This window comes from Tenrec ecaudatus, chromosome 8 (assembly GCF_050624435.1).
Source record: "Tenrec ecaudatus isolate mTenEca1 chromosome 8, mTenEca1.hap1, whole genome shotgun sequence".
NCBI lineage: Eukaryota > Metazoa > Chordata > Mammalia > Afrosoricida > Tenrecidae > Tenrec > Tenrec ecaudatus.
The window spans coordinates 160,957,230-160,972,336 of record NC_134537.1 but is presented as its reverse complement, the minus strand read 5'-3'; the positions used below and the strand labels follow the sequence as shown (position 1 = coordinate 160,972,336).

General features: G+C 47.9%; 1 protein-coding gene across 1 annotated transcript in view; it reads left to right on the top strand.

Annotated features, from left to right (window-relative positions):
• The window catches only part of GREB1 (growth regulating estrogen receptor binding 1), an 83,257-nt gene that overhangs the window by 55,995 nt on the left and 12,155 nt on the right, over nt 1-15,107 (top strand). Inside the window, exons 23-27 of the mRNA XM_075555823.1 lie at nt 3,362-3,520; nt 4,399-4,541; nt 6,384-6,545; nt 10,497-10,701; nt 11,033-11,207. Coding sequence (XP_075411938.1) covers nt 3,362-3,520; nt 4,399-4,541; nt 6,384-6,545; nt 10,497-10,701; nt 11,033-11,207 — 844 coding nt within the window. The remainder of the gene's footprint in view (nt 1-3,361; nt 3,521-4,398; nt 4,542-6,383; nt 6,546-10,496; nt 10,702-11,032; nt 11,208-15,107) is intronic.

Here is a 15,107-nt window from a genome sequence, read left to right as displayed (position 1 = left end):
ATGGGAATGTCGTTAAGCCGGTCTGTCTGTGGACTGGAGCAGGGGTGTTGGGAAGCTGCACTGTGTCTGAATGCCAGTACGCTTCCTAGAAGTGAGTCTGGTGAGACTTCTCATGCTGTGCTCTCTGCCATCAGTTCATTCCGACTCCTGCAGCCCCACAGGTCAGAGTAGAAGTGCCCCTGTGGACTCTTGTGACTCTGACTTTATGGGGCGTAGACATCTCCCTCTTTCTCCAGCAGAGTGGCTGGCGGGGGTTTAGAACCGCAGCCCAGTGCATAGCCCACTGTGCCACCAGAGCTGAACACCACCTGTTTTCTCACAGTTTTGCTGGCACATGATCCACATCTCTTACAATCGATAGTTCAGTCACATCGAGAAGAACCGTACAGTCATCATCATGATTTTAGAACATGTGCTTTTCTTGTTTCATGGTCAAATCGCTTTTTTTTTTAACATTTTATTAGGGGCTCATACAACTCTTATCACAATCCACACATATACATACATCAATTGTATAAAGCACATCCGCACATTCCCTGCCCCAATCATTCTCAGAGCATTTGCTCTCCACTTAAGCCCTTTGCATCAGGTCCTCTTTTTTTTCCCCCTCCCTCCCCGCTCCCCCCTCCTTCATGTGCCCTTGGTAATTTATACATTGTTATTTTGTCATATCTTGCTCTATCCGGAGTCTCCCTTCCCCCCCTTCTCTGCCGTCCCTCTCCCAGGGAAGAGGTCACATGTGGATCCTTGTAATCAGTTTCCCCTTTCCAACCCACTCACCCTCCAGTCTCCCAGCATCGTCCCTCACACCCTTGGTCCTGAAGGTATCATCCACCCTGGATTCCCTGTACCTCCAGCCCTCATATGTACCAGTGTACAGCCTCTGTCCTATCCAGTCCTGCAAGGTAGAATTCGGATCATGGTAGTTGGGGGGAGGAAGCATCCAGGATCTGGGGGAAAGCTGTGTTCTTCATTGGTACTACCTCGCACCCTGACTGACCCATCTTCTCTCCTAAACCCTTCTGTGAGGGGATCTCCAGTGGCTGACACTTTTAAAATGAGTTGTGTCATCACATTCTATTCTAGTGTTCCCGCCCCTACTCCACACATTGTTTGCTCCCCAGCCCCCTCACCCTCCCTATCCCTCACCCCCACCCCTACATCCCCTATAGACCCTTTGCCTCAGTTCTTTATTCATCCATTCTTTCTGTGCTTCACAAACTGGAAAACCCAACAGGAGCAATAGAAATCAGAAACAAAGTCAAGTGGTAAGGATAAAATCATAATACAGATCTAAGAATCCAAATGCTGAGTAAGCACTTCAGCCAACAGCACTTCTTTAGCCCTCCTGCCCGCTCTCGAAGTTCTGCTGGTGTCTGGTCTCTGCTTTGAAGGAAAGTACTGTAGGTCCTCCATCCCAGCTCTAACCCTCTCCCACTTTGGAAAGGTGAGAGGAAAGCTGGCCGGTCCCTTGAGCTTCGGGCTTCTTGATCACAATGGTTAAGACAGCCTTTAAACCCGGTTTGTTCCCTCCAGAGCCCGTTCTCTTAAATACTGTCTTATAGCCTCATTGATCCGGTCTGTCTTTTGTAAGACGGGCATCGTTCCAGTTTGGCGGGATGTTAGGGAGAGTAAGTGGTGTTACCCACAGGGAGGACTGAGGCCCTAGGAACGACACAACGCAAGCAGTTCCGGGTGATGAACAATCCTTTCCAGCTGTCTTTGGGAACCCGTAGGCAGTTGGGGCAGGTGCACATGGTTCCCAGTGAGCCTTGCTTTACTGCAGGACAAAGCTCCAGGCCTTCTCAGTGATGTAAAAACTGCCTGCGCAGCAAATGCAGGTGATGTTGGTGAAGAGTCCGTTGGCTCCATCATCTCGAACTGAGGGCACAGTGACAAAGCACGAAGGCAGGGCTTCAAAGATGGCTGCGCCACTCTGAACCTACATGACTTTTCATGGTTCTCCCAACCATGCGGTCTCAAGCAGCAGGCTCCTGACCGGGCTCACGGGGTCTCTTCTGGATGTCCCCCATGGGGCTTTGCCCTATGACTTTTCCTGTTGCAGTTATCATGGTGAATCAGCCCCATTGTAAAAATCCCAGTCTCTACCGGTTTCACTTCATCAACCATGACAGAGCTGCTTGAAGCCTGCAGGAAACGGAAAGTAAGAGTTTGTCCAAAAGTTGGACGTTCTTTCCCCGAAGACTGCCTGTAATCATGCCTGCCTCTCTGTAAACAGGGTTGCCACTCAGGGATACAGTATGTTGCTGGCGCCAGCAGCTGTGGAGTCAACCCTGACTCCCCACAAGCCCGTGCTCAGTAGGAATGAGTGCTGCTCAGTCCCTCGCCATCTCCACCATCAGATGAAGATCCGACCATTGTGACCCCTGGGGCGGTCATTGACCGACCTTTGGGAAAACTCCTTATTGCGCACTGGGAGAGGGTTTACAGAGCAGAGAGGGTTTACAGAGCAGAGAGGGTTTACAGAGCAGATCATTAGTTCCACGTCTAACAATCTGCACGTGATTCAACTCATCCAGCGCAGGCTCCGCGAGGTGCCTTCAATCACCCATTCCAATTCCTGCCTGTTTCCTGCTTCTATTCCTCCTTTTGTTGACTAGGTGTTGGAAGTCGAAGGTCAGACCTTTCTTTGTACATTGTATCATAAGTTCAATATATAATCTATGTACATACACAGACACACAGTCATTTGATATATTGCTTAATTTATTGAGTTGGACCAACTAGATTGCTGAAAGTTTTTATTTACCAATCAATATTGATTCAGCATCGTCGACCATACTAATCAGACTGCCAAGATGACACATGGCCGATGTGACGGTGTGGTTTGGGCCCTGCGTGTTGTTGCCACAGTTCGGAAAGGAAGACGTGGCTGGGCTTGACCTCTCAGAAGAGGCTTTTTGGAGGTGGAGTGATGGTGAGCTGGGCTAGAGAGGCCAGTGCCCCCTAAATCTGTAGAGGCAAGAAGGGAAATGTATGTGGTTCCTGTGAGACCCAAAGGTGGGAGCCAGTGTGGGCTGCTTGGGTGTCGTACTTAGAGATGTGTGCAGAGCACAGGTTAAGGCCAGCTAGAGAGTCCTCTGCACAGAGTTGAAGTTCGCCTGGGGGAACAGAGGAGCAAGCCTATTCTCATAAAATTGGACCCTGAGCCCACTCCTCTTGATAGCGATAGCCCCGAATGCCCCTTCTTGGGCCTGAAGCCATCAGGAGACAAGGGGGTTCGGAGTCAGCCGTGGACGCACGCAGCAGTGCCACCCCAAGCACAATCCTATGCACCTTTCAAACAAATCCCTCTTGCTTCCTTGTTTGTCATGTGTCTGTGTTTTGATCTCTCCCATAGACCTCAAAGAAGAATCAGACTGGCATTATCTCCAGCTCAGTGACCCCTGGCCTGACCTGGAGCTGTTCAAGAAGATGCCCTTTGACTGCGTCATTCATGACCCAAAGTACGAGGACGCCAGTCTGATTTGTTCGCATCATCAGAGCATAAAGAATGAAGGTCAGACTTTTACGCTTCTTGCCTCGCCTCTTCCCAGAGTGCACGGGAATGCCCTCTTAAAGGGATGAGTTGAGTTTTTCCAGGGATTCATTTTTATCTGCTGGTGGTGAATTAACCAGCGAGGGCCAGAACAGAGCTGAGCTGGACAGTTCACAGTACAAGCCAGAGATCCTCGCAGAGCTTTCTCGATCATTTGTCAGGACCACCGCGAAGGCTCCAGTTATTAGAAGATGAAGGCCTGTGTGCTTATGAATTTGGAATTGCCCTCAAAGATGGACATATTCTCTCTCTCCTCGTGTTCTCTCTTCTTCATGGACCACTGGGGTGTATGATCCCGCAGTGTTATCAGGGTCACCATGAGCAGGCATCAGTTACTGGTGGCCACTGTGATAGTAGTCATTGAGAGGAACGCTTGGTCGATGCGTGCGAGATAAATACTCGCCAGTCTCCATTTCGAACCGACCACTTTTACTTCTCTGCTCTAAGACTGTGCAGTGTTGAGAGTTTTCACCCCGCCAAGTCCTTTTGAAGAATGGCAGCCATTCACGTGCATTGGGAATCCGGAGGCGGCATCCTCTGTAGCAGACCCTCATGGCGGCTCCAGTGGTCTTCGTAGATCCCCAGCTGAGCTGCTCTGTGTTGCCGTCTGAACACAGTCTCCTTGTGAACTAATCACACTGTGGCTCAGGTGTCTTCTTCTACCAGCTGGGTGACCCTGGGCCCCAGGTTGGTGAGTCCGTCCTATTTGACCACACACGACCCACTGAGAGATCGTTTCTATTTTTTAGCATGTCATTGCTCGGTTTAAGTAGGCAGTGCTTGAGAGAGTTGCTTTGCACGTGGCCACTCCGTTAACACTGCTGGGACATTCTGTGCAGACAGAGGGATGGCCAGGAAGCCAGAGGACCCTTACGTGCGGTGCCAGACAGCGCGCATGAGACTGTCCAAGTACGCAGCCTACAACACGTACCACCACTGCGAGCAGTGTCTTCAGTACATGGGCTTCCACCCGCGCTACCAGGTAGGCCACCGGCACGGAGCCCCGCATCCAGGGCACCTCCCACGGCTCTCGGCGTCTTTCACACCAGTGCTCGCATTCCAGCGGGGGTGGGGGGGTGGGGTTACGGAAAGTCCTTGCTTCCTCTTCCGCTCTTATCCTTGGTGCTCTTTAATAATTTATGAGATGACCGCTAGCCCTTCAGGAGGGACATTCTTCTCAGTGAACCGACTGCATACGTCCCGATGCTTCTTGGTGTCCTAGTGATTTCCCAAACTCACTCAACTCCGTGCACGGTTCACTGAGTGCCACTGTCCCAGTGCCTGGGCCACAGAGGTGAATCCGCTTCAGCTGCCCATTCAAGGCCGCCTGTCTAGGGAAGGAGAAGTGTGTGCATCAGCAGACTCTTGGAGCAGTGCAGAGCAGGCAAGAAGAGGAACGTGGCAGAGATCAGGAGGGACACATGCACTTACTGAGCGCCTGCGACGGGCCAGGCAATACCAGGCGCTTGTATACGTCGGCGCTCCCAGCCTTTTTATGTGATAGAAAGCATCCTTTCTCCTAGAGGGGGATAACGTTGCTCAGGGGGCTACTGACCGGGGCTCTGGGTGTCCAATGAGGGCTGTGTTTAGTCACACCTGTAACCCACTGATGGTGCATTTCACACTCACACACACATCTGTGAGGCAGTCGTAGTATCCCCATGGTATAGATGAAGGGTCTGTCTCAGGTGAGAGGAGGAGAGGGGAGAAGTTTGGGGGATCAAGGCAGCACGGCCCAAAGAGGAAGACGCGGAGTCCCCAGGGCATGAGGAATGGTGATGCTAGAGCAACAGGAGCCAGGTGGTGTAGTGAATCGAAACCAGCGTCTCCGTCCTCTCGGCCCCCAAAGGACACCACGGTCCTTGTGGAGCTGCAGCAGGAACATGAAGCTGGTGTGGCCTGGCTGTCTCTCTCCAGCCCTCATGGACACCCAGGAGTGCCCAGCACTCACGAGCAGGCTTCAAAAGGTTTATGGAAAAATGGGATCCAAAGATCACTGCATTGTCAGTAAACTTTAGGAAGCCACCTTGTACTATAGTGAGCTAGCCCAAGGAAAGGTTCTGACAGGTGAGAAGGGTGAAGGTTGGCGAAGGCTCCCTAAGCTGCTGCCTGAGCCGAACTTGCGCCGTGCACATGCACTGGTGGGGAAGCTGGGGGGGAGGTCGTGCCAGGGAGTGGCAGGCGTACAGCTAGAGCTTTATGGGGAGAGAGTGGGTGGAGTGCAGGCTGGGGCCCGGGAGATTTGGAGCAAGAGGTTAGAGATGAGACCTCTGCACTCCCGTTTCCACAACCGTAAAATAGGGAGAAGAATAGTACCTGCTTCCTAGGATTGTTGTGAATTCCAAATTAATGATAATACAAAGGAGAGAGAAGGGTGTTTGCCACACAGTGTTACAGAAGTATACCCGTCTATGCAATTGTTATTATGAGTAATACTGCTATTATACAATGTCCATGATCCAGGCAGTAAGAATGATTCATTTATATTTATATCTTACAAGTATGATGAGCGATGTAGCACAATGGTCTTGTTAACCCCTGGCACGTGTGGGTCAAGCCCAGAGTTTAGACAGGGCTGGTGCCCGAGGAGACATAACTGGGTAAAGTACTGTGAGCATGAAGGAGAGGAGCAGGCGCTAGCTTAGTCTGCATGCACCTGGCCTCTCCTTGCCCAGGAGTCTGGCGTGAGGTGTTACACGGTTGGCCTATGAGTTTCCCTTGTGAGCCAGAGCTGTGTGGTCCTGGCCCATAATGGGCCTGGGTTCTTCTGGGAAACAGCTGGCCTTCTGATGGTAAGCTCTGTCCTTTCCCCCTTGGACCTCAGCTCTACGAGTCCACCCTGCACGCCTTTGCCTTCTCTTACTCCATGCTAGGAGAAGAAATCCAACTCCACTTCATCATCCCCAAATCTAAGGAGCACCACTTCGTCTTCAGCCAACCTGGAGGCCAGCTGGAGAGCATGCGCCTGCCCCTCGTCACAGACAAGGTAGTGGCCGTGAGCTCCCCTGCATTCCAAGAGGTTTCACTTGGCTGTGGGGCTGGGGACCTAGAGGCAGTGATGGATTTCCTGGTGAGCAGAGACTCACTTGCTCAGAGGCGAGTGTGGTGGGGAAACTGACACATGAATGAACGTAGAGAAGGCTAGTACAGCGTTGTGGGCTTTGGAGTCACCTGCATGTAACCATACGCCTTCCTCTGTTGTTTATGGGTTGTGTTCGGTGGTGCCTGCGGTGGTCTCAAGATCTCGGAGACCCCTGTTTCTGTCTCTGTACATTTGGACCATGAAAGTCCTTGCTGAAGCTTGTCCACACTGTGTGGGGTTACCAGCGTCAGGCACCGGCAGTCTCTGGAAGGGAACTCTCCCAAGCTCCTCATGGGCAGCGTCTCCCTTCCTGTCCTCCCCATGTCTTTCATGCCCTTTGCGGTGACAGCGTTAAACACCCACAGGTCCACACTCCCCCCCAGGGTCAGTCATTACCAACCCACAGCCATTTTCCATTTAGTTTTTATTTATTCTAATTTTTTAAAAGATCATTTTATTGGGGGCTCTCACAGCTGTTATAACAATCCATGCTTCAATTTATCAAGCATATCCGTACATGTCGCCATCTTTATTTTCTAAACATTTACTTTCTTTTTTTTTTTTTTAATTTTTTTTATTATTTATTTTTTTTATGAGATTATCATTTTTATTTTTTTATTTTTTTTAACAATTTATTGGGGCTGATACAATTCTTTTCACAGTTCATACATATACATACATCAACTGTATAAAGCACATCTGTACAGTCTTTGCCCTAATCATTTTTTTCTCTTTTCTTCTTTTACATTTTATTAGGGACTCCAACAACTCTTACCACAATCCATACATATACATACATCAATTGTATAAAGCACATCCATATATTCCCTGCCCCAATCATTCTCAAGGCATTTGCTCTCCACTTAAGCCCCTTGCATCAGGTCCTCTTTTTTTCCCCCCCTCCCTCCCCTTTCCCCCCTCCCTCATATGCCCTTGGTAATTTATACCTCGTTATTTTGTCATATCTTGCCCTATTCGGGGTCTCTCTTCCCCCCTTCTCTGCTGTCCCTCTCCCAGGGAAGAGGTCACATGTGGCTCCTTGTAATCAGTTCCCCCTTTCCAACCCACTCGCCCTCCCCTCATAGAGGGGCCTAGGAGAGGAGATGGGTTAATTAGGGTGTGAGGTAGTATCGATGAAGAACACAGCTTTCCCCCAGATCCTGGATGCTTCCTCCCCCCAACTACCATGATCCGAATTCTACCTTGCAGGGCTGGATAGGACAGAGGCTGTACACTGGTACATGAGGGTTGGAGGTACAGGGAATCCAGGGTGGATGATACCTTCAGGACCAAGGGCGTGAGGGACGATGCTGGGAACATTTACTTTCTATTTGAGCCCTTGGTATCAGGTCCTCTCTCCCACCCGCCCCCCAGGGACCCCTTGATGAATTGTAAATTATTATTATTTTCATACGTTACACTGACCATTGTCCTTTCCCCCATGGTTTCTGTTGTTGGTTCCCCTCAGGGGTGTGGGGGTGTGGTTATGTGTCAGTTGTTGCAATCGGTTCCCTTTCCCTCTTCTCCTCCCCCCACCTTCTGCCTACCCTCCTGCTATCACTACTTCCATTTCTGTTCTGGGGTGGGGGGTGGTGGGAGGAGACAGGTATCTGACCTGGGTTATCTGTACAGTGCACATGCTCTGGTCTAGCCAGAACTGAGACAGGACTGTGGGGTCATGATGGTGGGAGTGAGGAAGCCTCAAGGAACCAGAGGAATATTGTATTTCATCAGTGCTGTACTGTGGCCTAATTGACTCCTCCCTTCCTTGTGACCCTTCTGTGAGGGGATGTCCCATTGTCTCCACATGGGTTTTGGGTCTCTTTTCCGACACCACCACTATCCTTTATTCTCAACAATATGGTTTTTTATTTGGGATCTTCTGGTGGCTGTTACCTGATTCCGTCAGCACCATGTGATCACTCAGGCTGGTGTGCTTCTTCCATGTGGGCTTGTTGCTTCTGAGGTACATGGTTGCTTGTTTAACTTCAAACCTTTAAGACCCCAGACACTATATCTTCTGATAGCCGGGCACCATCAGCTTTCTTCACCACATTTGCTTATGCACCCATTTGTCTTTAGTGATCGGGTCAGGAGGGTGAGCATCATGGAATGCCAGGTTGTTAGGACAAAGTTTCTTGTGTTGAGGGAAAGCTTGAGCAGAGGCCCAAAGTCCGTTCACTTCTTCAATGTATTGCCATATAAATATATGTATATAGGCCAATACCTCTATTTTCATGAATGAATATATTTACATATGAACACACCTATGCTTATATCTCTGTTCCTAGCTTTGCCATCTAGAGCTTTCATCCATTTCCTTTTACTTGCCTCCTGTCCCACCATCACGCTTGCCCTTCTTCTGCCTCTTAGTTATTCCTCTCAGCTAGATTGCTATTGCTCCAATGTCCCCAGCATCTCTATGTCCTCCTTGTTGTTGATTTTAATTCCCAGTTGTTCCCGTCTATGGCATTGTTTGCTCACCATTCCCTTTCCCCAACAACTCCTCCTCAAAAGTCCCTCTGGAACTGTCAACCCCCTGTTTCTTTCTCGTTGGGATTGCTTCCCACGCCTATCTTATATAGGTAGGCAAACCAACAATAATGGAGACAAAACAAAAATAAAACAAAAAATGAATACAAAGAGAAATAGGAAAACAACTAGCAAAAAAACAAAAACAAAACCAAACTCATGAAAAAGCATACCGAATTCGAGGTCTGCCCGCTGACCTTTATGCCTAGAGAATCCCTTGCTTTTGTGACCAGCACACGTCTCGGAGAGGCGCTTTCTAGGAGCTTGGCTTGACCGTCTCAGACAGGTAGCTTCACAGAGAAACTTGCTGTTCTTTAACCAGCCCCCTCAAGACAAACCATTACCTTCCTGGTGCCAGGTGTCTGTGATGCTGAGCCTAGTCCTTGGGGTGTAGCAGGCTGTTATCGAGCATGAATATTTGTCAAGTACCAAAGAGGCCTCTCTTACAAGACTCTCCTACTCTGCAGGGGGCGGGGGGTGGGTTTAAGGGGAAAGCTTTTGGATTGGCATTTAAGGAAGGATTTGTCCATCCATCCACTGGCTCTCCCAGCCATCTAATCCGACTTGGTTCTGAGCCCCAGCTATGTACACAGTTATTTAGGAGATGCTTCAAGGAATTCAGAGGGAGAGCGACCTAGCTCTGCCAGGGGAACCTATTGTACAGAAAGCAGTAAGGAAAACATTTGTTTACCGAAAGCCTGGAATGGCTTGCCTGTGTGGGTCGATGTTAGGGAGGTGCCCTGTGTTCACCGTAGGTCTCTGGAGGATTTAAGTCAACCTGGGACAGCGTGTGTACTCACAGCCCTATGGTAGGCCCTGCTGTGAGAGGGCCACGAATGTGGTGAGAAGAGAGAGGCCAGTTCGATTTCACTGCATGCCTAACCATCCCTAAACAAGCATTTGCTCAGCTTAGGGTTCTGTGGGTCAGCAGACTCGGATAGGTTCTGCTCCAGGGTTCTGGAGGCCTTGGAAAAGCCTTCTCCCGTGTCTGTGGCTGCCAGCGGATCCCCTGGGGACTGGCCGGCCTAGAGTGGCCTCGACACTCAACAGGGATGGCTCCTCTCTGCCCACAGACGTGGCCTCTCATCCTCGTGTGCAGACTAAAGAGGGCTCGGAGAGAGTGCAGTGTGCACACCCTCAGCTGGTCCACCTTTCTGCTGCGTTTTATGGGTAAAAAGCAGGGCACACAACTAACCCAGATTCAAAGAGTGTGGAAATGGACTCCCTCTTGGAGGAAGGAGGTGCGAAATCACACGTCAAAGGGCAGGGAGTCACGAGCCTGTTTGACAAACCCTCTCCCCCATTGTTCCTGTGCTTTCACAGGGTCAGGAATATATAAAAAGCCCGACGTTCACGCCCACAACTGGCCGGCATGAACACGGGCTCTTTAATCTGTACCACGCCATGGACGGCGCCAGTCACTTGCACGTGCTGGTTGTCAAGGAGTATGAGATGGCCATTTATAAGAAATACTGGCCCAACCACATCATGCTGGTGCTCCCCAGCATCTTCAACAGCGCCGGAGTTGGTAGGTGTTTTTCAAAATACCTTGCTCTGCTCAGTAAAATGCCTCTTAGCTTAGTTGTGTGTTTGTTTATTAAGGAATAGCTTTTTCCGATTTTTGATGATTGATGTACTTAGTCTTCTCAATTGTAAGGGGTGGGGGAGAAGATCAAACAAACAAATAGGTGTACGGACTGGGGAGGAGTCTGTTGCTCCCTGTAATTTTCTCCCCCAAGTCCGCGGCCAGCCAGCCGTGGCAGAGTGACGGGGGCTGGCCTGTCTTGGGTGGTGTGCCGTCTGGGTGCTACTGTAGGACAGAGCTGAGCCTGGGGGGTGGGGCGTGTTGACCCTTGCAGGTGCTGCCCACTTCCTAATCAAGGAGCTTTCCTATCATAACCTGGAGCTGGAGCGCAGCCGCCAGGAGGAGCTGGGCATCAAGCCCCAGGACATCTGGCCCTTCATTGTGATTTCGGACGACTCCTGTGTGATGTGGAACATGGTGGATGTTGACTATGGCGGGGAAAGAAGCAGGTAAGATGGACGAGGATGGATGACTTCCAACACCCACCCCCGGCAGGCCCCCTCCCCGCTCTCTGTCTTTTCAATCCAGACAAAGGACAACAGAGTCCCTTCTGTGTTGATAGGAATTCTCTGTAACCCTTTACGGACAACAGAATCCTTAGTGCAGCGGTTCTCAACCTGTGGGTCTCGACCCATTTGGGGGAACGAACAACCCTTTCACAGAGGTTGCCCGATTTATAACAGTAGCAAACTTACAATGATGAATAGTAATGAAAATAACTTTATGTCTGGGGGGTCACCACAACATGAGGAACTGTATTAAAGGGTCGCGGCATGAGGAAGATTGAAACCCACCGAGTTAAAGGATTTCATTCACCCATGGCACAGGCATAAACACCTTAGTATTAGGACTGTGTGGGACCGATAAAAATCTGGGGTGCGATAGAAACATCTTGCAAGTCCAGTTTTATTTTTACTGTAAACATTTTTAAAAATTAAGTCTGATAGATTCAGAAAAGTGGCAGACTAGATCGTCAGTTAATTAACAACATGACAAAGAGGAAACCCCAGGGCAAGAAAGATGAGGGATCTAGTGACCGCCACCGTTCCCTCGGCCGTGACAACCATTCCTGAGGATGCGCAGGACTGGGCAGTGTTGTGGTCTGCTGGACGTCCGGCTGCCCTGAGTAGGAGCTGGCCCAGTGTCACCTAGCGGCAACAATGACTAGTGATTGTGAACATGCTCTTTTTTAAAAAATCATTTTATTGGGGGCTCATACAACTCTGATCACAATCCATACACACAGACAGCCATTGTGCAGCGCAGATTTGTGCCTTCGTTGCCCTCGGCATCAGCTTGTGCACCTGTTCTTGTAGCCTCCCTGGCATCCTCGATGGTGAAGGTTCTGTGCGTGGCTTTTACCCCTTTGATGGGGTGGTTTGTGCTGTAGTCATGGAGTTGTTGCCCGTTTGTATAGGTTTTAGAGATCAGACCCTTATCGGATAAATCATTCCTGAAGATGGTGATCCTACTGTGTCTGTTCTTTATTTACTCTCTTAATGAAGTATTTCGATGAGCCTCTGTCTACAGTTTAGAAATAGATGTATTTTCAGTTGGGATTTAATACATATATCATTCCAAATTTGTATTTTCGGTTTTCATGAGGTTCCATTTATCGCCTTTGTCTTCTAGTACTCTTGCAGTTGTTGTTTTTGTCACCTCGTTTTTACAGAAGGTCAGATCCCATAGTTTTCTTCTAGGAGTTTCATGGTGTCAGCTCTTTGATCATTTTGATTTCCTTCTTGTGTGTAATGTGCATTATACATCTAGTTCCATTTTTCCTTCAAGGAGACGCCTGGTTTTTCTAGCACCATTTATTAAATAAACGGTTTCAGACTTGGTCCCCTTGTTGAAAGTCGGCTGTCCTTAAATGTCTGCCTTTAATGTGCATTCTCAGTTCTGTTCCGTAGGTCTGTGTGTCTGTCACGGAACCAATGTGGGCTGTTTTGACTGCAGTGGTTATGTAGTGTGCTTTGGTATTGGAGATTTTGAAATCACTTGCTTATTCTTTGCCTTTAGTATTGCTTTGGCTAATCAGGTTTCTTTCCACATGAAGTTGGCGATTAGCTTTTCCACGTCAGTATGGAATATAGTTGGGCTCTGAACCAGGATTGCATTGGATCTGTAGAGTACTTTAGGGGTAATTAACATTCTCACTACTTTAAGTCTTCCAGTCCACGAGCACGGGATGTCTTCCCATTTTGTCTCTTGTAGTAATGTTTGTATAATTTTCAATGTATGTATAAATCTCCTATGCCTCTGGTTAGGTTAATTCCTAAGTCATTTTCTTGATTTGAGGGCGATTGTAAATGGAATTGTTTTCATTTTAGAAGGAGTCTTTCTTAGTACAGAGAAACCCAACCGTGTATGTGTGTGTGTGTGTGTGTGTGTGCGTGTGTGTGTGTGTGTGTTGCATGCATATATTCAAAAACTTGAAAGTTTTCTGGGGGGAATAAAGGAATTAAAAGATCATGGAAATTGCCCGTGAACTTTCTGAAACCCTCTGATATTTATAATTGCTAGTCTTCCTGCTGGACTGACTCTTGTTATTATGTAATGTCCTCTATCTAGTGTGACATATTTTTATTTAAAGTCTGTTTTATCTGATATCAGTGTGGCCACCCCTGATCTTGTGTGTTTATTGGTTATGTGGAACTTTTTTCTTCACTCTCTAATTTTCAATCTGTTGATGTCTTTACATTTAAGTTTTATGTCTTCTAAATATCAAAAGGATGGATCATAGATTTTTTTTTTGGTGGTGGTGGTATTTGTTTAATTAATTCTGCCACTCGCTGCCTCTACATGGGGTATGCAGAGCATTTACATTTGAGATTATTATTGAAAATAATCATTTTGCTATTTTATTGAGTTTTAATGTAATAAATCATTTTATTCAGACTCTTGCACATATTTTAACACTCCATACGTCCATTATATCAAGCCGACATGTAAAATTGTTGGCGTCAGCAGTTTCTAAATACTATCTTTCTTCTTGAGTCCTTTGATATCAGCTTCTCTTTTCCCCCCTCCCTCCCTCACCCTGCCACCCTGATGAACCCTTAATATATTATGGACTATTATTATTTATATCTTACATTGCCCATTCTATCCCTTCACCTACTATCCTGGTGTTTGCCCCACTCAGAGGGGTTATTCCGCCATTATTGCTGTCTGGGCCCCCCCCCCCCGTCCTTTCCCCTACCCCTTCTACTCCATTACTGTTACTGAGGGGGGTTGTCTACGCTGAGTTCTGTATATTGAAAGCTCTCGTCTGTGACACTGTATGTACACCTATCTAGTGGGCTTTGACAGGTAGAACTGAGGTCATGATAGTGAGGGGAAATAACTAGGGGAGTGCTGTGTGTTTTGTGGGTATTAAACTGCCCCTCTGTGTGGGAATGTCTAATGATCCCCGGGTGGGCTCTACGTCTGTCTCTACTTTGACTCCTCTCCATCGCCTCTGAGATTATTTTTGAACTTCTGATGCCTATTCCTTCAATTCATAATCACACCGGCTGGTGTGCTTCTTGCATGTGGGCTTTGTTGATTCCCTTTTCATTGAGTGTTTTTTATCTTCTTTTTAAAAACTTTGACTTTTACATTTTTGTCGGTATTTGGCTGAATTCTTATGATGAGTCCTTTATGTAATTTTTTTTCTTCTGAATGTTTCTTCTTGATAATTTCTTAGCTGTTACCATACTTATTGCTTTGCACAACTTGCAAATTTCAACAGTGTTTAACCTCTGGACAATAGTTAACGTACAACCGTAACATAACATAATCTACACCTGTCTCTATGAACATCACTATCCAGTTTTTGTATGGCAAGTTTAATCTGTACTGATGTCCCGAAAACTCGGTGTTATTTAGGAGCTCTGGGGGCATAGTGATTACTTCTTGGGCAGCTGATCTCAAGATTCGCTGTTCAAAACCACCAGCTGCTGCAAGGGAGAAAGATGGGGCTTTCTCCTCCATTAAAAGCATCTATAGAGACAGTAATGGGATTAATGTTTCCTTGGGGTCTGGCAGGGGAAGTTGGGAGGAAGTGGGAAGCTGATAATGATGAGTGCAATATTGAAGAAAATGTTTTAAAACAGATTGTGGTGATGATTGTACTACTACTCTGGATGTTATTGAACTACTGAATGATATGCAAATTATATGCCAATTAAACTGTTGGTGGGGGCTAAAGTCTCAGAAACTCATAGGGACAGGACAGTCCTTCCCTGTCCTGCAGGGTCACTGTGAGTCATCACCAACTGGATTGCATTGCCTTTTAGGTTTTTACATGGTATTGTTTATGAAAGTTATACTTGAGTTTATTCCCTGAACATACCTGGTACTTGGTC